General features: G+C 39.6%; 1 protein-coding gene across 1 annotated transcript; it reads left to right on the top strand.

Annotated features, from left to right (window-relative positions):
* The first annotated feature begins 14,448 nt into the window (after positions 1-14,448).
* si:dkey-87k14.1 (leucine-rich repeat transmembrane protein FLRT2) lies at positions 14,449-20,250 on the top strand. The gene is made up of 2 exons (XM_027159693.2): positions 14,449-14,992; positions 16,696-20,250. Exon 2 carries the CDS (start codon positions 17,121-17,123, stop codon positions 19,110-19,112), a length of 1,992 nt encoding a protein of 663 aa, XP_027015494.1. The 5' UTR covers positions 14,449-14,992; positions 16,696-17,120; the 3' UTR covers positions 19,113-20,250.
* The last annotated feature ends 503 nt before the right edge of the window (positions 20,251-20,753 follow it).

The following is a 20,753-nucleotide window of genomic DNA, read 5'->3' as shown; positions in this document are numbered from 1 at the left end:
AGGAAAGGAAAGGAAAGGAAAGGAAGGGAAGGGAAAGGAAAAGAAATGTATAGGAAAGGGAAGAAAAGGAAAGGAAAGGAAAAGAAAGGAAGGAAGGGACAAGAGGAATGAATTAAGAAAGAATGGTAGGGAGGAAGTAGAGGAGGAGAGGGTAGGGAAGAGGGAAGGAGGAAGAAAGGAGGGAAGAAAGGAAGGGTTAGGGAAGAATTAAGGAAGGAGGGAGTGTACGTTCGAATGGAGCGAAGGAAGGAGGGAAGGGATATGGAAGAAGCAAGGAAGGCAGGAGTGTAGGTAGTAATGGAAGAAAGGAAGAGAGGGTTAGGGAAGAAGGGAGGAAAGGAGGAAGGAAGGGTGAGGCGCAAAGGAAAGATGGAGTGAAGGAAGAAAGGAAGGGTGGGAGGGAGGGAGGAAGGAGCCTTGTAGTGTTAAAACTTTCTCAATAAACCAAGCCGAGTGAGTAAGAGAGGTTTTTATTCCACAGTCTTGTTACTAAAGGCTACCATTAATGTCATTAACAGACATTGTGGAAAGATTAACGTTTTGAACAAGGATCTTATTCTGCTTTCCTTCCAATGTGCTCTCCGTGGAGAGCTCCGGCCACATGCTTTTTTCTTTCTTGCTTTCATTATTTTATTCTTTCATTCTCCTGTCGCACCGAACGCAACATCTGCGCCGCTTTATGAGCTCAAATTCCTTCACGCTGAAGACTAATAATAACAACGAGCTCATGGCAGGGATTCTCGGCGTGATGGAAAAAGGATATTTGAGATGTAAACACGAGCGGCGTTTCGCAGCGCTTTATGTACTTTCGTTAAGAACGAGAGCATTCATTCGGAGAAGTCCTGGCTGTTTTGGGTTCAACGGTTCAACTGGACACGAGCCAATCACAGAAGACCCTGAGGTCATACAGCATACAGCTGAGAACACACTTACAGAGAGATGCCTAAAGAGATCTCCACTGAACTAGGGTTAGGATTTATATCATTGCCTTAGAGATGTGAAAATGTTCCAGTTCTTGTGATATGATATACTGTATAACATATTTAACTAGCTTGTTAGCAAGCTCGGTGGCTTAGTGGTTAGCACGCTCGTCTCACACCTCCAGGGTTGGGGGTTCGATTCCCGCCTCCGCCTTGTGTGTGAGGAGTTTGCATGTTCTCCCCGTGCCTCGGGGGTTTCCTCCGGGTACTCCGGTTTCCTCCCCTGGTCCAAAGACATGCATGGTAGGTTGATTGGCATCTCTGGAAAATTGTCCGTAGTGTGTGAGTGAATGAGAGTGTGTGTGTGTGTGTGTGTGTGCCCTGCGATGGGTTGGCACTCCGTCCAGGGTGTATCCTGCCTTGATGCCCAAAGACGCCTGAGTTAGGCACAGGCTCCCCGTGACCCGAGTTCGGATAAGCGGTAGAAAATGAATGAATGAATGAATGAATGTTAGCAAGCTGTGCAGCTAGCTATAATCAAGGATTGATGACAACTAACAACTACCCTGCTTGCAAATCATCTATCTATCTATCTATCTATCTATCTATCTATCTATCTATCTATCTATCTATCTATCTATCTATCTATCTATCTATCTATCTATCTCTTAATGTATAATCATATGCATAAATAATCATAGATTAACATCACCAGTGAACCCTAGCCTCCAACCTGCTGTAATTTTGTTACTAGATAATGTTTTGCTGTTTTGCGATCCCACCAACCATTTTATAGTCTGGAAAGTCATTGTGGGCAACAAAACAAATGTGGTATTAATTGGAGCCTGTGTGTATTTTCTAGGCGTGTCATGCAACTGAGCAGATCTCATTAAGAGCTAGCTTACTGTAAACAGATGTGAAGGTTAAAGTACGCTCTAGTTTCTTTGCTGTTTCAGCACAAGAGTCTAGCAAAAACAAAACCGGTAATTATCGATGTGGGAGAAAAAAAAACCTCAGAGCTGGGCATCACATGGCATGGGTTTTATTGAAAAGCCACTCGGTCATATTGGTTATAATGAGAGTGCGGAGTGTGTGTAGGTTATTGTAATGAAGGAGGAATAACGAGGAATACACATCATGTAAGTGCTTAAATAATGTGAATGGGCGGTGGAAAAAATGGGGGGAGGGGGTGTAGAAGGGTTAGCAGACCTTCATCTGGCACAGTGCCTGACGCTAATGCTTCATGCACATACTGTATTCGAGTAGCTAGCAGGTTCCTTACAACAGTGGTCCCCAACCCCCGGGCCGCGGACCGGTACCGGTCTGTGGACCAAATGGTACCGGGCCGCCCAAGAAACATTAAATTATTTCCATTTTATTTACTGTGGTGTATTTGTCTCGGGTTTGTGCGACTTTCCATGGACGAGAGGTTAACCGGGAGCTGAGAGACGTAACCTAAAGCCGCACCGATACCGCGCATGCGCAAAATATCATGATATCGGGCCGGGTTTAGGTGACGTGGGGAGAAGGTGTGTATCGCTCTTCTCTCTGTTCACCGGTACATTGTCATGTTTAACAGTGCTTGGTGTACGTGTATATTGTGTTTGCTCAAATTTAACCCACGAATTAGCAAAAATGAGCACGAATCCCGACGTCGTTAGAAAGTTAGAAACTCTGCCGGTGTTCTGGATTAAAGTCATGGCGGAATACCCTGAGATTGTCACCACAGCACTTAAATCCCTATTGTTATTGTAATGTAATATTATTAATTTTAATTTAATTGTATAGCCGTCAACCCCCACCCCCCACCCCCCACCCCCAGCGGTCCACGGTATCAAACATTATCAAACATTGACCGGTCCGCGGCGAAAAAAAGGTTGGGGACCACTGCCTTACAAGACTGAAGATGCTTCAAGAGCTTTTAGCAGGTTAGATAAATAACGGTCAGAGGGTCTCCGTTCTTTAATGTTGATGTATTGCTGTAAGGAGACGAGTGCCCCTGCTTTCGCTTGGGCACGTCACTGTAATTAATCTATTGTGTTGCCTGATGAACCCAGGTGAAGACTTTGTACCTGTTTCAACACTTGAATTATACAGCACATTAAATCAGGCTTTAACGATTCCAAAGCCCAAGAACGGTGACCTCGAGCGGTTTGTCTTTGTCCGAAGGAAAAGAGGACAAAGTTAAGCTCCGTGTCTCTGATCCAACTGAGAGAGAAGTCGTCTCCTCGTGTTGCTAGGCATATGCTTATTCATTTAGCGAGAATTTGATTAATCTGAGCTCGATGGCAGACACGTTCGGCCTCGTGCCACCTGAGAAAGAATTATCTGCTCTGCTCTGACCCACTAGTAAATAATTAGAGCAGAATGTGATACTGCTCATTAATATAGCTTACTTTGGCATCATTTAATGGCCCGGTTATTTTGTAAGCCAGAGATTCGAGGTGCAGAGATGAGTCCAGTGTCGAGTAGATGAGCACATCTGCTGATGCTGAAAGTCGCACAATGCACGAGCTCTGACATCCAAACCATAACGGATCTTTCCAGCTTTCTCGATGACCGCAGTAACATGAGGCGGTGCAGAAGGTCAGAGCATCTAATGGCCAGATGGACCTGCAGACCAAGCGTCACTTTTCTGCCTCACTGAGGCCATATGGATTTATGGAAAAAAGTTACAGAAAAGCAAACAGGTTCGTGCCCCTGTGACATCGATGATTAACTGAAAGTGGCTCCCCCACTGCAGATGAACTCCTCTGAGCTAAAGCAAGGTGATGATGACAGATGATCGCCATTATAAAGGCGTAAATATGAAGACGCCTCCGAGGTCCAAACACGTTTCCTTTATGGAATTTGTTAAAAAAAAAAACAATTAAACACATCTTCTGTGTCTGTGGTTTTACTGTGTGGGCAAGCTGCTTTAAAATCCATCCAAATGGTGACAGTTGGGAATACGTGGCACATTATCACGCCGTCACACTCCGGCTTCGGTGTGATGAGATGGAGTTCAGTGATCTCCACCCGAGTCCTCCAGGCCCTCTCGCAGCCGGAGCCGTCTCAGAGCCACTGGAGTGGAGCAGAAGCTGGCACTGCCATCTGGAGCTCGCCTTCCACACTGGGCATGCTAAGGGGAAAAAAAAAGGCCTTCAGTATGACAAATGGCCTGCTCAGCCTTCTCAAACCCCATCCACACGCTTTCTGAATCAGAATCAGAAACTCTGTATTTCTAAAATGTACAGCACTTCTAATAGCTGCGAGGGCTTGACGACTTCTTTCATACTTTTCCATGTTGTGCACGTTTGTGTGTGTGTGTGGGGGGGGGGGTAATTCTGATAGTCAGATGGTGTTGATTCTGCAGTAAAAACCATATATACAATGCGGTAATGTCTCCACTACTTTGTCATGAAAAGGTCTTTAGGACTGGTCAATTCTTGGTTACTTAAACAGCCCGGTTGTTTATTTTTTTCTTTTCTTATTTCTTATTAAATATAGCGTTCAGCGTCAGTTCAGACGGGCCACATAGTCAAGCTCGGCTATCAGCTGATTGGCAAAAATTTCTAACCCAGCCCATCAGCTGATCTGATTCCTAAGTGCGCAATCGGTCCCTTTCAAACATTGTGCTATATTTAAATGCGTTTTCATTATGTCTGCTTGGCTGTTTCCTCTCCACCTCCTCCCCTACTGTAGCTCCTCCTTGAAACTTTGTGTTTAACTTAATCAGTGTCATTCTGTTGTCACTGATGAAGGCTCTGTTCTAAATAGGGGGATTTTTGTTTTGCTGCTTTCCCAGCTTTAAATGGGAGATTGTCCCCAGAAGCTGCTGCTGTTCCCTGACTAGCTTTCATGGAGCTCATGAAAAGGATGGGGAATTCAGAATACCGCCAAATGTCAATTTAACAAGCTTGCAAATAAAAACTTAAATATATGTCAAAGAATTGTCTTTATTTTGACTCAGTGGTCCTGACTGAACTTCAAGAGATAAAATCAAGAAAAAATAAAATTAAATACCAGCTAGCAAGCATTCTATAACCTTAAATGTAAAAATAAACGGACAACTGGATGTAAGAGATATCCGTTTTAGGGAAATTTGGCTTTGACGCGAAGCGATCTGTCGTGAAAACTTTACTTCTGTCTGTTACTAAGCACTAACACCGGAGACTCCTTCCATGAATGGAAAGAGGAAACCATGTTAGTACGAATGGTCAGATTCAAGAAAGAATTCAGTACTGCTCACTTACCCTACATGAAAGGGGTAATTCAGGACACCAGAAAGCCGGACTCTAATTCATAGGTCAGTTCCCTTCACGCCCGGTCTTAAAGACTATTTCTGAATACTCGGCGAAGCAGCTGTAATTTGTCAACACCTTTTTTTTTTCTTCTCCTGATGTTAATGGATGCATTAAGGAAGCGAGAAGGGCTCATCTGAAGGCCTGCTGAGTTCTCCGTGCCCCCACCCAGCAAAGCACACGAGCGCTGCAGAGGCTTCGAGGGGTCTGAAAAGAAAATGAGAGAGATGTGCTAAAAACGGCTCAGCGCCCCATGACCCTCGGTTGCCGCCTGCTCTAGACTAAAAGAGCTGTTTATCGCCAGCGAGTCGAAGAACAGCTGGAGACACATAACAAGGGACGTACATCTGAGCGAGTTCCTTTTTTTGGCACGCCGCTAATTTACTTCAAACTGGGAGAAGTGCTGATTAAATCAATTAGGACGGGGGTGGAAAACATTTTTTATTCTTTCCTTCTTTAATTATTTATTTTTTTTTCCACACGCCTCCAAGCTTTTGACAAACATGTTTGTTCTTCTCTCCTTCGAGAACTTGATGAGTCACTGTGTTGCTCCAAGTTTATCGACGCATAGGTAGTGGCCAGGAGTCCTAATCAGATTAGCATAGGTCCGGCGGAAATCCACATTTATTTTATCTATCTATCTATCTATCTATCTATCTATCTATCTATCTATCTATCTATCTATCTATCTATCTATCTATCTATCTATCTATCTATCTATCTATCTATTTTGTGTTGCCGTTTGTGTCTTTCCTTTATTCATATGACAGTGATATGACATTTTGATCATGAATGTCTTTTTAGACCGTTAATGAGAACATACTGTAGGTGAAAAAGAAGATGCTTAAGAAGAAGCTTAATAAGATAACTTAAAAAAGAAAAAAAAGTCACGACACACCGCCGACGCGGACCCTTCACCTTAGAGTCATTGATCAAGTCTAAAAAAAATGAAGTAAAACAAAAAAAAAGTAGATTCAGACATCAAGGTGGCTGATTAAGGGGGGCACGGTGGCTTAGTGGTTAGCATGTTCGCCTCACACCTCCAGGGTTGGGGGTTCGATTCCCGCCTCCGCCTTGTGTGTGTGGAGTTTGCATGTTCTCCCCGTGCCTCGGGGGTTTCCTCCGGGTACTCCGGTTTCCTTCCACGGTCCAAAGACTTGCATGGTAGGCATGGCATCTCTGGATGAGTGTGTGAGTGAATGAGAGTGTGTGTGTGCCCTGTGATGGGTTGGCACTCCGTCCAGGGTGTATCCTGCTTCGATGCCCGATGACGCCTGAGATAGGCACAGGCTCCCCGTGACCCTAGAAGCTCGGATAAGCGGTAGAAAATGAATGAATGAATGAATGAAAGGTGGCTGATTGATTACTTTTTGACAATGACGAAAAAAAAAATGTTTTTGTCTTGTTTCTTTTTCTTCTAATCAAACCTTGCTCATGAATCCACTTTGGATTAGATCCCTACATCAGACAGAGCTGAATTCATTCTTTTGTTTGTTTCCCTGAAAAATCAAAAAGCTATTGGCTGTGTGTAGTATAGTGCAGTGCCACAAGAAGGATTGCAGAGCTGAAGTGCAAAATAATGAGACGGCATGCCTGGTGTTGAACACGAAACCGAATATATATATATATAAAACACAATCTACTGATACTATTTTTTTCCTGTGGAGCAGCTGTCTGGATTTCCTTTTTTCTAGCTTTCATCAGGATAATCCTATCTGCTATGCTCGTCACATCGGCGAAGCCCATAACAAACTAATAATGAATAATAAACTCGTCTGCAGATGCTTATTACGAGCCATCATTTCATTAATTTCTCCACGGATTTAATTTAAATTTTGTCGAAACAGCAGTCAGATCAGATGTGTGTGTGTGTGTGTGTGTGTGTGTTTTCTCTGCTTCCCCGTTTGTTTCTAAAAGGCCGTATCTTCTGAGTATCATCGCTCGAAAGTCCCAGAGACATCCCTGTCATCTATGACTAATGATCTCAAATTGATAAGTGATCGATCGTCCGTGCGCTAACCAGCCCGTTGCTGCACTCATCTATAAGTCATTCATTATTCCTCCCTGCTGCCATTAACACACATCTGCATCGACTGGGTGGACAGAAGTGTAAGTAAACAACGACAGATATCAACTTGACCTAATACCGTCTGAGGAACATGATTTTTTATTTATTTATTTATTTATTTATTTATTTATTTATTTATTTATTTATTTATTTATAGTAAGGAAGAGCCATATATCAGAGATTTCCCCCCCCTTTTTTTTCTTCGCAAGCTTAAGATTTATAAACCCAGGCACATGTACCCGATAGTTTATGAAGAATTCTGTCATTTAGTAGATCTTTATCCACTTCCTGGTATGTTTGTGATTCATGAGTGGTGAGTGGCCACTTAAAACATAGTTCATATGTTCATAGTCGCCTTTTAACTTCTATGTGACTGCTGTTTACTGTACTTAGTCTGTGTTGTTCTGTGTAACATGTCTACATGCATAATGTGTTTGTAAGTCATTTGTATTTTGTGTTTTATGATACTTGCCTTAGGACAACGGATGAAGTTTAGCTATTGTGCTAATTCTGGCATATTTACACTATGCTTATTGCTGATTTGTTGATTAATGTGCACTGTCCTAATTCAAATAAATAAATAAATAAATAAATAAAAGAAAAAAGAAAACACAAACAGACTCAGGTCTTGAAAACTAAAACGTCCGAATGTCCATCTACAGTAAGTAGAATAAAACGCTTTATAAACGTTCTACTAAGCACCGGTTGAGTTCTAACTCAAATTAAAAAAAAGATTGATGTGTTTTGTTTTGCACTGACATTTTATTGCTGTATTTGTCTAAGACAATGTTGTTTGTTTGTTTTAATCAATTGTTTGTTTTAAATCTCGCTTTCGCTGTTGTTTTGTTTGTTTGTTTGTTTTTTGTTTGTTTTTAATCTCGCTCTCACAGTTGTTTTGTTTGGTGTCTTTTTGTTTATTTGTTTGTTTTTAATCTCGCTCTCACAGTTGTTTTGTTTAGTGTCTTTTTGTTTATTTGTTTGTTTTTAATCTCGCTCTCACAGTTGTTTTGTTTGGTGTTTTTTTGTTTATTTGTTTGTTTGTTTTAAATCTCGCTCTCACAGTTGTTTTGTTTGGTGTCTTTTTGTTTATTTGTTTGTTTGTTTTAAATCTCGCTTTTACAGTTGTTTTGTTTGGTGTCTTTTTGTTTATTTGTTTGTTTGTTTTTAATCTCGCTCTCGCAGTTGTTTTGTTTGGTGTTTTTTTGTTTATTTGTTTGTTTGTTTTAAATCTCACTTTCACAGTTGTTTTGTTTGGTGTCTTTTTGTTTATTTGTTTGTTTGTTTTTAATCTCACTTTCACAGTTGTTTTGTTTGGTGTCTTTTTGTTTATTTGTTTGTTTGTTTTTAATCTCGGTCTCACAGTTGTTTTTTTTTTGGTGTTTTTTGGTTTAGTTTTTTGTTTTGTTTTTAATCTTGCTCTGAGTTGTTTTATTTATTTATTTATTTATTTATTTTGCTTAGTTTTTTAGTCTCGCTTTCACAGTTGTTTTGTTTTCTGTTTTTTTTGTTAGTTTTTTGTTTGTTTTTAATCTCGCTCTCTCAGTTGTCTTGTTTCCTCTTTTTTTTTTGTTTTGTTTCGATTTTCCTCACGATGCTGTGATAAATAATGTATGCCTATCCGTGGAGTGGGGGATGGAGTGGAGGGATTTGTGTTATTGGTGGTCGAATTCAAGTTTGAACCTGCTCTTATTTATGCTATGATAAGCAGTTATTCTCTCAACAATCTCTCTCTCTCTCTCTCTCTCTCTCTCTCTCTCTCTCTCTCTCTCTCTCTCTCTCTCTCTCTCTCTCTCTTTCACACACAAACACAAGCACAGTCTTTCATTTTACCGAGAAATCTAAAGGAAAATAACTAAAAAGAAAAGTCTGACACCTTACATAAATGTCACCTAACAAAATCTTTCAGCGATTGAACAAATTACTTTGTTAAAACACGATTAAGAGCTGTTACTATAGAAACGATAACGTACTGTATTAGAACGATCCTCTTAATATTTATCTGTGCTACATGTTACTGTACATCCGGAACTACCTGTAAAATCATAACTCACATCTTCTGACCAATCGGATCCAAGCGTTCAATTTTTGTTGTGGTATAAACTGCATTCGGTAATGATTCTCGATTCTAATCGGTCAGAAAGTGTTGATTAAATTTGTGATAGCATAGAAATCGGAAGGTTCACGCTCCAAGGAAAGGGACAAAAAACACGCGTAATCGTCGATTCGGTGAAGTTTTCTGTAAACAGATTTTTCTCATTTTTGGAAAGAGTTTCAGAACTCTTCAGAATTTTTTCCACCCAGTGTATAGGAAAGAGGTGTTTCTGTTTTTTTTAAACTAGGAGAAGAAAACAAAGAAATAATGCAAGCGATAATAGGGACAGGATCTTGTTTTGTGGCTGATTGACAACAGAAACAAAGCTATGATTTCATTAAAGTAGACGAATTTGTGAATTTCTATGCCTGGAATTACACAATCTGATTTTTTTAAAAGATGAATTTCATTTTATGTCAGTTTTTTTTTTATAAATAATTGTATTAGAACAGATTAGTTATTGGAAATTTATTTCAAACGGACTTTCTAATTTTGTTTATAATATAAAATATTCGAATTTTACTTCTACATTTAGGTCACGTCGCTCCACGGCTTTAGCTGCATGTCATAAAGCCTGTTGATACAGTATGTAGACCACGTTTGAACATTTCCTTACATGATGCCATATTTTGCACCTTGGGACTGAGAGAAATACATTTTCGATTCTTTTTTGTGTATATACTGTACATGTGAAAGAGTTGACAATAAAGAAAAACTTGAACTTGAACTTGAACTTGAATGATCCATGCAAATGTTCACTTTGAGGGGGAGTTTTTTTTTTGGAATATCTTCAGATTATTCTAAATTAAAGTGCCATAATAAGCACTTTGACAGCTTTCATTGCTAATACTTCTATAAAAAAAAACACACACACTAACTCCATTCCATAATCCATTCCAGACATTACATCCCTCTTACTTACCTGATTACTGACTGCACCTGATTCCTGTTTACCTTCAATCAGCTCTGGGGTTCATTCACCTAGTTATTTCCCCAGTGTGAAATGTTGGGTATTGCTTAAGTAAGTATTTTTTTATCTATCTATCTATCTATCTATCTATCTATCTATCTATCTATCTATCTATCTATCTATCTATCTATCTATCTATCTATCTATTTATTGTTATTCTAGTTTAGGGTCAGTTTATGTAGTCTTTATTTTTATTTCTTGCTCATTAAATTGGGGGGAAAAATTAATGATTACTTTTTTCCTTTGCTTCTTTTTTTTTCATCGTTTCATTTTTTTGTGGGCTAATGAGAGATCTTAAATCAACAGAATGTGCAGCAGCTGTAGCAGCAATTAGTTTCTTAGGTTAACGGTTGGGCTGCTAATATGACTTACTACTTTATTTATTTATTTATTTATTTATTTATTTATTTATTTATTTATTAATTAACTTATTAACTTTATTTTTAATTGCAAAAGTGTAAATGATGGCAGCTTATCTGTGTGTATATTAATTTATTTATTGTGTGTGTGTGTGTATATGTAGTGCAGTACTTTGTTCAGCAGTGACATTTTATATTTATTTCTAAAGATTTCTATAATATATTTACCTAATTTACATTTTCTAAATCTGATGCTCACAGAACTACAGTACAGTCGATGGCACTGTGAATGAACCGTTACTCCAGACACAACGTGTTTTTTTCATCTTATCACTTATTCTTAGACTTCTAAACATCTTTATCTCTTATTTCATTTATTTATTTATTTATTTATTTATAATAATTTTTTATTATTATTATTATTTATTTAGTTTTTTGCCCTGGATCCCAAGAGATTGGGCTCCAGACTCACAGTGATCGAATGAACTTCACTCAAGTTCACAAAGTTCTGGAACGATGCTTAAGATGACAGCATGGATCCCCCAACGGAGAAGAAAGTCAAGGCATGTTTGAACATTAACGAAACACAAATACAGCGTTCTTTTTCTCTAATGTTTTGCAGCATGCAAGCAGACGAGGGGCTGAATCAAAGTGAATAAGTTTAATAGTTAATCAAAGATCTGTGTGCTGTGTAATGGTGATTTCTTTGGTCTTTGTGGTCCAGAGCAGAGGTGGGTTCTGCTGAACCAAAGCTGTGTTCTAACAGCAGCAGGGTAAATTTGGTTGGTTATCCACTTATTTATTTATTTATTTATTTATTTACTTTTAAAATCTCGTATCTCGATTCTCCTTCCGATTACAGAAGGCGCCCAAGCTGTGCGGTTCTGATACAAAAACAAGGCCACTTTTTCAGTGTCGTAGCATGCCTTTCGATTTGCTTTGATACGTGGCAGAGTAGCATTTGAATAAATCATGGAAGCATATGGATGAAGCCGAACCCTTCATTATGTGAGTGTTTCATCTCGGTATGTGGGAGGGTGCCAGCTCGGGCTCTGGTGCTCTCAAAACAACCGTGGACGTGAGAGCATTTTTTTTTTTTAACCGTACCGTAACGTCTTCTGTGCCCAAATTGCTTATCCGGAAGACGCAGTGTTTTTGAGATGATCTTGAAAATTTATTTCCTTTTTTTTTTTTTTTTTCTTTTCTATTTGCAATCAGATTCTCTGAACTGGTTCTACAGAGACACATTTTCAGAACATATTAGAACAGAGACTTTTCTTTTATGGTGGTAGAATTAAATTTTGCATCATTCTGAAGTGGGATTGGGAAAGGAATAGCATGTGAATCATTTATTGCACGCTTGATTTGGGAGAGATTGGTTTGGGAGAGATTGAACGACAGAAGGGAAGACAAAGACTCCTGTCTGTCACAGATTCATTACCAAAAGGAAAACCAGCATTTTGTACTGAAATAATCATCTATAGATACGTAAAAGACTGACCGTGTAGATTAAATATAGCCTAATGATTCAGGATTCGGATTCTGTGATTCAGTGAGATGTCCTGTTTTATACTATCTGGTGTTAGAGGAGGTGGAGAAAATGCTCTCTTTTCGATTCTTTAATCATGTGTAGCAGGGCACTAGAGACTTCAGAGCACATCATGGCTGGCATTTCGAGCGACTCGGATTCCTGAATCGATTCTTCTGAACAAACTAGCTCAAATGATTATGATTCATTTGATTCAGCACTTCCCAGCCTCAGACAGTAACCAAACTTTCTATAGATACCGAATGTGTGATATTAGTCTATGATGTATGACATAATAATAAAAATGCAACAGAGTTCTAATTTATTATCTGTATTATCTTTTTTTTTTTTTTTTTTGCTGCTGTTGTTAATTTCTGAGTTTGAATCAATTAATACTCGCAATGGCACAAGGACCGAATATATAAAAAATTCATAATGGCACCAGGAGATGAGGTGTGGCAGGAAACCCAAGACATGTAGGGACTGTGTACATCTAATAAAATATGTATGTGTGAGGATGGATGCTGTAATTAAATGATATGAGAGGCGCGTCATGAAAACAAGCTGTAGGATATAAACATTTTTTTTTCCTCGTCCAAATTATTTGGATTTAAACTCTTAATTAATTAAAAAATAAATAAATAAAGGCAGTCTTGTCATTATAGTTTCTCAAACTCATGTATATCACCAAATATATATATATATATATAATTTTCCTTTTACACCAGCATAACACTGAGCAGGCGATCAGTAAAAATAAAGGAATAAAAACACTGTAGACTTCAAACTGATAAGTAATCCTCAAAATGATGAACAAGTGAATTTATGTTGATTGATTTTAGTGTAGATTGATTTACTTGATTTACCCCGTGACCCGAGGTAGTTCGGATAAAGCGGTAGAAAATGAGCGAGTGAGTGATTTTAGTGTATACTTGATTATAGTGTAAACGTCTATGCATAGAAGTGGGATTTAGCCAGTTTCGTGAGGGCATTTTCTTTTTCGGATAAAAAAACAAGAAATTCCCAGCTATGACCTCCCAAAAGCAGCAATACAGTACATCTTCTGACTTCCTACCTGACCTTTTACCTGTGCTCTAGTCTTTCTATATACAGTATGACTTTCTTGTTGCCGCCGATCCCAGTCCCAACGTTCAGATCCAGCCTTATATAAACAACATACAGTATTATACGAGTTTATAGAATCTGGCACGACCTAGCACATCCTCCATTCAAACCTCATAGTCATATTCACTCATGAAGAAAGAGCTGCAGAAATGTAATGTAGGTACACACTGGGGACATCTAATTTAATCGTAGAGGATATTATCTTTTCTTCCTCAGCCCGAAACATCAAAAAGACAATTCTACAAGATGTCTTTAGAGGAGAGGATTATATAAACTTAACACAAATACCCCCCAAAAAATGTGTATTCGTGCAAAACTGAAATTAAATCAGGATGGACAAACAAAGAAATCAGTCAGTGTGCAAACAACATAATACTGACTCTACTAGGTAACTACTGGCAACACGGCTGACCTTTATTTTAGTGACGTGGCTGAACGCCATATTTTGTTGATTCACATTTCCGTTACTTCCGCACTGTCGGTCGGTATATACGTTCACGTTATTGTTTCTCTTCTCTTGTGAATACGTCGTATCTTTTGACATTTTAGCATGACGTCAAAAAAAAAAACGAGTGGCTGTATGTTTGTTTTTATTGATGTATTTTTTTCCCATGCTACAAATCCCTGCTTCACCCTATTCTTTTTATTATTATTATTATTATTATTATTATTATTATTATTACTTTTAGCCTGGTCCAGTCTATGCAATTCTACACTGCTCAACAGCGCCACTAGTGGTGAAAAGGTTACATTGGACATCTGTGAGGAACTCGATATGAGGCGATGATTCGGCACCGATATACCCTTTCCAGTGTGTTTTTATTTTATACACAAAACCTTTTTCCTAAACTGTCTGACTTGTTGTTATTATTATTCTGTCTTCTGCATATTAAAACTTATTTGGGCTCTGAATTGCATCATTTCCTCCTGAATGAACTCGTCTGGCGAATTGATTCGTTTTGAAGAGTCGACCCAAAAAGAGCCGAGTCCTAATCGAATCACCCGTAGCAGCAGGACGTACACACACACACACACACACACACACACACACACACACACACACACACACACACACACACACACACACACACACACACACACACACACACACACAGACAGACACTCACATGCGCGCGCGCAGGAACATTTCGGCACTATGCTGCCGCTGCAAACGCCGAGCTTTACACCAAAGGAGTTCCACCATCCCGGAGAGCGACATCACCTTTACTGATGACTTTTTTTGTTGTTCTTGTTCCATCCAGACCGTGGATAAAACTAAACGATGCACGGTTTCCGAAGCCGAGCAATCTCAGGAGCGCGCGCACTGCGCTCTGCACGCGCCAAGACTAAAGACTTAACACCAGATCTAAATAAATCCACTTCTGGATTTTATTCCCAGAGTTCCACAACGAGATCTTAGAACTCCCGACACGACATGCGCACGGAATTCTTCATCCTAACCTCATTTTAAAACATTGCACTGGATGAAAAACCCGCTCTGTTTATTTGTGCGTATGTGCGCGCGTGGCTATAGATCTATGTATGCATGTGCGCGAGCGTGTATGTTTATTTCATTCACGGGATCCATATTTGCAGAGAAAACACCCTGGAGCTATAGGACAGGTTTAAAATCCAACATTCGTGCAGGTAACAACATTTAAATCATTTCTGTCAAATAGAATTTTAATTGCATGAATTATACCAATCCTTGGTGCAAGCTGGAAATGAGGCTTAAAACAACTTCTTGCACCTCCATAAGCATTGAGTTTGCATTTTATTGATGTCATTTCATTCTAAACACTTGGTGAGGATTAAAGCAGCAATCTGGCAATTTGGTCCCTTGTCAGTTAAAGCTGTGGCGTTGCATCTTTAATGGCTTTGAGATGTCTGATATCTACACTGCAACTCTATCATCTCTATTTATTTGTCTTATTTGTGTAGATTGCCTGTATTTTGGATCCATGCTTAAGTGAAGGGGTTTAACTCCTCTTATAGGCTGCAGGGAGTTTCTGTTTGAGATACAGAGCAACCAGAATTCACAATAAAAATCTGATCTAGACATTTTAGAATATTTGTAGAAAATAGATGTATATATTAGAGGGCAACGAATTCAATCATCATTATGCATGCATGTTATTGCATAAGATAACACACTAAGTACAAATGTGATATATGTGTATATATATATATATATATATATATATATATATATATATATATATATATATATATATATATATATATATATGTACGTCAGTAAGCGTTTATGTGCATGCATTTAATATGCAACACTTTTATTCAGCATAAAATTTCCTCCTATATGATAAATATGATTTATATATGGATATATAGAGTCATGGAATTGGTTATTATTGAGGTTTTTTCCCCCATTCCCCAAGAAATAAGATGGTCAAAATGGAGAAAAATCACCAAATATTAAAATGCTGTATGTTATATAAATAGTGACTAGTATGATTGATGCATTCGGATCAATCCAGAGCAAAAATATATTAGATGTCTAGCATTTATATCAGAAAAAAAAGAGCAAGCAGTAATTACTGTAACTATTCAGTAATTGACAAAAATAGTTAAGCAAAATTTGTTTTGCTAGTCATTAAAACAGTATGATTGAGTAAGTGATTAAACGTAATTAGGTTGTGTTTTTAACATGCCACCTTTTTTAGTATTCCAACTGAAGCAGTTTCTGTCAAATCCGCTCCTTTTTTTTTCTTTGCTCTGTTACTTGAAGGATGTAGCCTGTGTAATGATTTAAATAGCTGCCAGTGTTTATTGACAGTAAAGCTGTGCTTGTGCTGAAACAGAGGTACATCTGTGCTTCCAGCCTTTTTAACAGGACGCCCAACACATTGATTTAAAGGAAGCGGTCTTACTGTCCTCGAGGCTGGGAATCATTACCACAGAGAGTGAGCTTACTGCCCAAGCGTCGGAACACAGACCTGTCTGTCAATGTGGCATTTGACAGATTAACCACCTTGGTGCCCTTTACAAGTCCAAAAGCAAGGAGTGTAACAGAGTGTCCTCTCCTCATTTGGAGAATATACTGATGACTTGCTGTGCAAAGATCTTATTATTCTGTTTTCCTTTGCCTTCATGAAAAGCCAACGGTTCCCTGTAAACCTTCACTGGCTGTGCGTTTCCATTTGGCCATTTTGTAAAGCATTCTTAAAAAAAAAAAAAACCCAACTAACACTAATTGTATTATTTATTGTATTTTAATCCTGATGAATTGTTAAAAATTCTCTGATTTTTTTTTTTACACTTCAGCAAGCTAATAAATCACTATCGTAATGTTGCTGAAGAGAACACTCATCTATTTTGTGTTAATACAGGGAAATGGACCCAAATGCCCCATGCGAGCGAAGCTGTGTCATTCAGAGAGTGGCCGGCTGTGACCAGAGAGGAGCTTGTCACTGATAAAACTGCCAAACGTGCTGTTTTGGTCCACATATTTAAATCGGCCTTCCCTGGCCTCCGACTGAAAATGTGATGAGTTTGGCTATCACTCTCAACCCAAGCATGGATGGAGGCAAGCAAGGGCGTCACACAGGCTAATGAGACCATTGGTCTTGTGTTGGGAGGGCTTAGGAGAGCCAATTACAGGAGGATTACCCACTTTTCTCCAGCATAGCTCTGCCGTGGCAAGCTTCAAGAGCCGTTAAAAACTTGGTGGAATTTATTTTATTTACTTTTTTTTTTTTAATTGCTTTACACTCGCTGTCCCTCTGAGCTGTTTGTGTTTTCTCCCCAACCAAAAATGGAGATACAGATACGAATACGGAATAAGGATGTGATGATCTTTATTAGACCATGGATACCGATCCTACTAGGCCTTCACATGCAGTTCTCCTGGGCTACGACGTGCCCAGACGAGTGCCGCTGTGACAGGACCTTTGTGTACTGCAATGAAAGGAGCCTAACATCAGTGCCTCTGGGGATAGGTGAGGGTTACAAAACCCTCTACCTCCACAACAACCAAATCAACAATGCTGGATTTCCGGCAGAGCTGCACAGCGTTGCATCTGTAGAGACGGTATATCTCTACGGCAACCAGTTGGACGAGTTCCCAGTCAACCTGCCTAAAAACACGCGGGTGCTCCATCTGCAGGAGAACAACATTCAGACAGTTTCACGTGGAGCACTGGCCCAGCTCCTACGCCTTGAAGAACTCTACCTGGATGACAACTCTATCTCCACAGTGGGTGTGGAGGAAGGGGCGTTCAGGGAAGCCATCAGTCTCAAAATTCTCTTTCTAACCAAGAACCATCTCAGCAGTGTGCCCATCGGTCTCCCGGAAGAGCTCAAGGAGCTGCGTTTGGATGAAAACCGGATAGCTCTCATCAGTGATGATGCCTTTGAGAATGTGACAGGGCTTGAGCTCCTCCTTCTGGATGGAAACCTTATGACAGATGAAGGCCTGGCACCAGGAGCATTTCAGGGTTTAGGTAACCTTAAAACCCTGTCTATGGCACGCAATTCCTTGACGGTCCCTCCCCCTAACCTGCCCACCCAGTGTTTGGTCAAGCTCAACTTGCAGGATAATCTGATGAATGAGATCCCTTTGACGGCCTTTCATGGCCTGCATCGCCTCGAAAGACTGGATATTTCCAACAACCAGCTGCAGTCTCTCACACAGGGAGTCTTTGATGGTCTCCTTAGCCTCAGACAGCTCACTGTTCGAAACAATCTTTGGCTCTGTGACTGCAACATAAAATGGGTCATATTGTGGTTAAAGTCCTTGCCAGCCACGCTCAACGTCCGTGGCTTCATGTGCCAGAAGCCTGAGAGTGTGCGTGGTATGGTAATCAGAGAGCTAAACTTGGAGATAATCCAGTGTCCCAGCAGTACAGCCATAGTTCCACGATCAACACAACAGCCCACACACCCCTCTTTGCCTACTGCTGAGTCAGCCACTGAAACAGGCTTCTCGACCCCAAACTATGTCCATACTCCCAGCTCTGCACCCATGCCACCTGCGCTGCCAACCAAGCATGAAGATAAAGAACCGAGGACCGAGATCCCTGAGGATCCTGTGCAGGAATCACTCCGTGTTTCCTTCATCGTCTTAAATAGCACATGCGTCCAGGTGAACTGGATATCTACCTTCACTGTCACAGCATACAAGGTGACCTGGGTCAAGATGGGTTACAGTTTGATCGGCGACCCTATGCAGGAGACTATGGTTGAAGGGGAGCAACAGAGAATACACTTGACCAACCTGGATCCCAAATCCGTCTACCGAATTTGCGTGGATCCTCTGGATGCTTTCAACAATTATCACACAGGAGAAGACACGATTTGCTCAGAGGTGATGACCAAGCCGGCCTCCTACGACTTGGACGAGAAGGCAGAGCAGGCAAGCCAACAGGACATCAGCTCATCTCTGCTGCTGGCTGGCCTGATCGGAGGGGCCGTGCTTGTCGTCCTGGTGCTGATGCTTAGCATATTCTGCTGGCACATGCACAAGAAGGGACGGTCGTCCTCGTCCAAATGGAAATACAACCGAGGGAGGAGGAAAGACGATTACTGTGAGGCAGGCACAAAAAAGGATAACTCCATCCTGGAGATGACCGAGACTAGCTTTCAGATAGTTTCTTTGAACAACCAACAGCTCCTTAAAGGGGACTACCGAATTCAGCCCATTTACACTACTAATGGAGGCCATGGCTACAGTGACTGCGAAGTGGCCAACAACAGTACAAGCTACAGCAAGAATAGCGTTCCAGTTTCTAACCCTTGCCATACATGATGGTTTTCGAGAAGGTATTAATCCTTTGTATTAAAAATTTCGACTTAAATACGCTGTACAGTATATATTTCAAAGATGAACTGTAAATGCTGTAATTTATACTCTTATCAGTGATATCGCCTTCTTTTGTATTCCGAGTAAAATGCAAAAACAATTTATGATGTACTAGTTCCTCCTGTTGTATTACTACTGCGCTTGTAGGAATCCATCTGAGTATCATAAACTGGAGTATGTATGCAGATAATTGTTTACATTGTTGTGCACAAAAATCACAGAAAGTGCCCAGAAATATATAGATGATTATCTAGATTTTGGGGGGAAATGATGGTTAGTAAGGTCCTGATTGTGAGTATGCGTGAGAAACTGATTCACATTATTTATGCTTGTCTGACTTCTTTGTTCTTTAGTTGTACCACAATATGGCATTTTTTTCTTTCTTTCTTTCTTTCTTTCTTTCTTTCTTTCTTTCTTTCTTTCTTTCTTTCTTTCTTTCTTTCTTTTCCTTACATTAATCAGCACCTTTTTTCAAGCATTGTTCATTAATCTGACTTCCAGATTCAGCTGTTCAGGTTAAGTGGTCTGCAAAAACCGAAAAAATTCTACCTGCCAAAAAAATTGTACCTGCCTGATTTGTTAAGCGAAGGAGAAAAAAAAACGAGGCGGGTGATGAAAGACGTACTTACCGTGTGTACATTTAATGAATGGGGGAAAAAAAATTAAATGTATTCCACTGTGAAAAACCACAACTGCAAAGTTTGAATTAGCACAGTCTGACATTTTAGCTGTACAGCTCTCTGTAAGGAAGACTGATGATAATTGTCCATTATCATTCTGCTTCCGGAGGCAACTTTGTTCACAAACGGCTTTGTGTATTTTTTATTTATTTATTTGTTTGTTTTTTTTTGGACTAAATTGGCCAGGTAATTGTGTCGTAAAGCATTAGACTGGAATACATCAGATCAGGAAGATTCATTGCTCGGCTGGTTTTGAAGGCTTCTTATGCTAATTGTCTTGCTCTGCAAACAACTTTGTGAAACATAAATATCCAAAATATGACCAGGTATTGTTTCTTTGCATATAACCATGCATTATTTCCAAGAATATCAATAAACGTTGTCACGATGTTGACTAGAAGAAATATTTCAAGCATTCTAAGGAACTGCTTCGTTTTGTGCGTCCTCTTGACTGTTACGATAAACCAGCTCATAACGCTGTCACGCCATGTCATTACTGTCTATAGATTAGGTTTTACGATGCCATTTTATCACGGTCTCGGTAATTCCGACGAATCCATCAAGACGATTCTATTATGTACAAGATCACCATGTTGGTTGGATAATTGTGTGTTTTTTTTTTATTATTTATTTCAACGCAGACTTTCATTGTATCATCAGTGTAATTATGTACGTTTAGGCTATTCCTTCTCATACAGTACAACAAATGAATAAAAACAAAACAAAAAATACAATCAGAAGTAGTTGCCAGAAATGTTATGGCAGACAGCACTGGGTTGTTGTTGTTGTTGTTGCACTCGTTTGAAGAATTGCATTATTAGTTTGGCTCCACAAAGTATGAGTCGTGTCATTTCACAGCTAATAACTTGCACACAATAAATAACGCAATAAACCCACCAGCATCCCG

Source organism: Tachysurus fulvidraco, chromosome 12 (genome assembly GCF_022655615.1).
Source record: "Tachysurus fulvidraco isolate hzauxx_2018 chromosome 12, HZAU_PFXX_2.0, whole genome shotgun sequence".
Taxonomy (NCBI): domain Eukaryota; kingdom Metazoa; phylum Chordata; class Actinopteri; order Siluriformes; family Bagridae; genus Tachysurus; species Tachysurus fulvidraco.
This window is presented reverse-complemented; position numbering and strand designations above follow the sequence as displayed.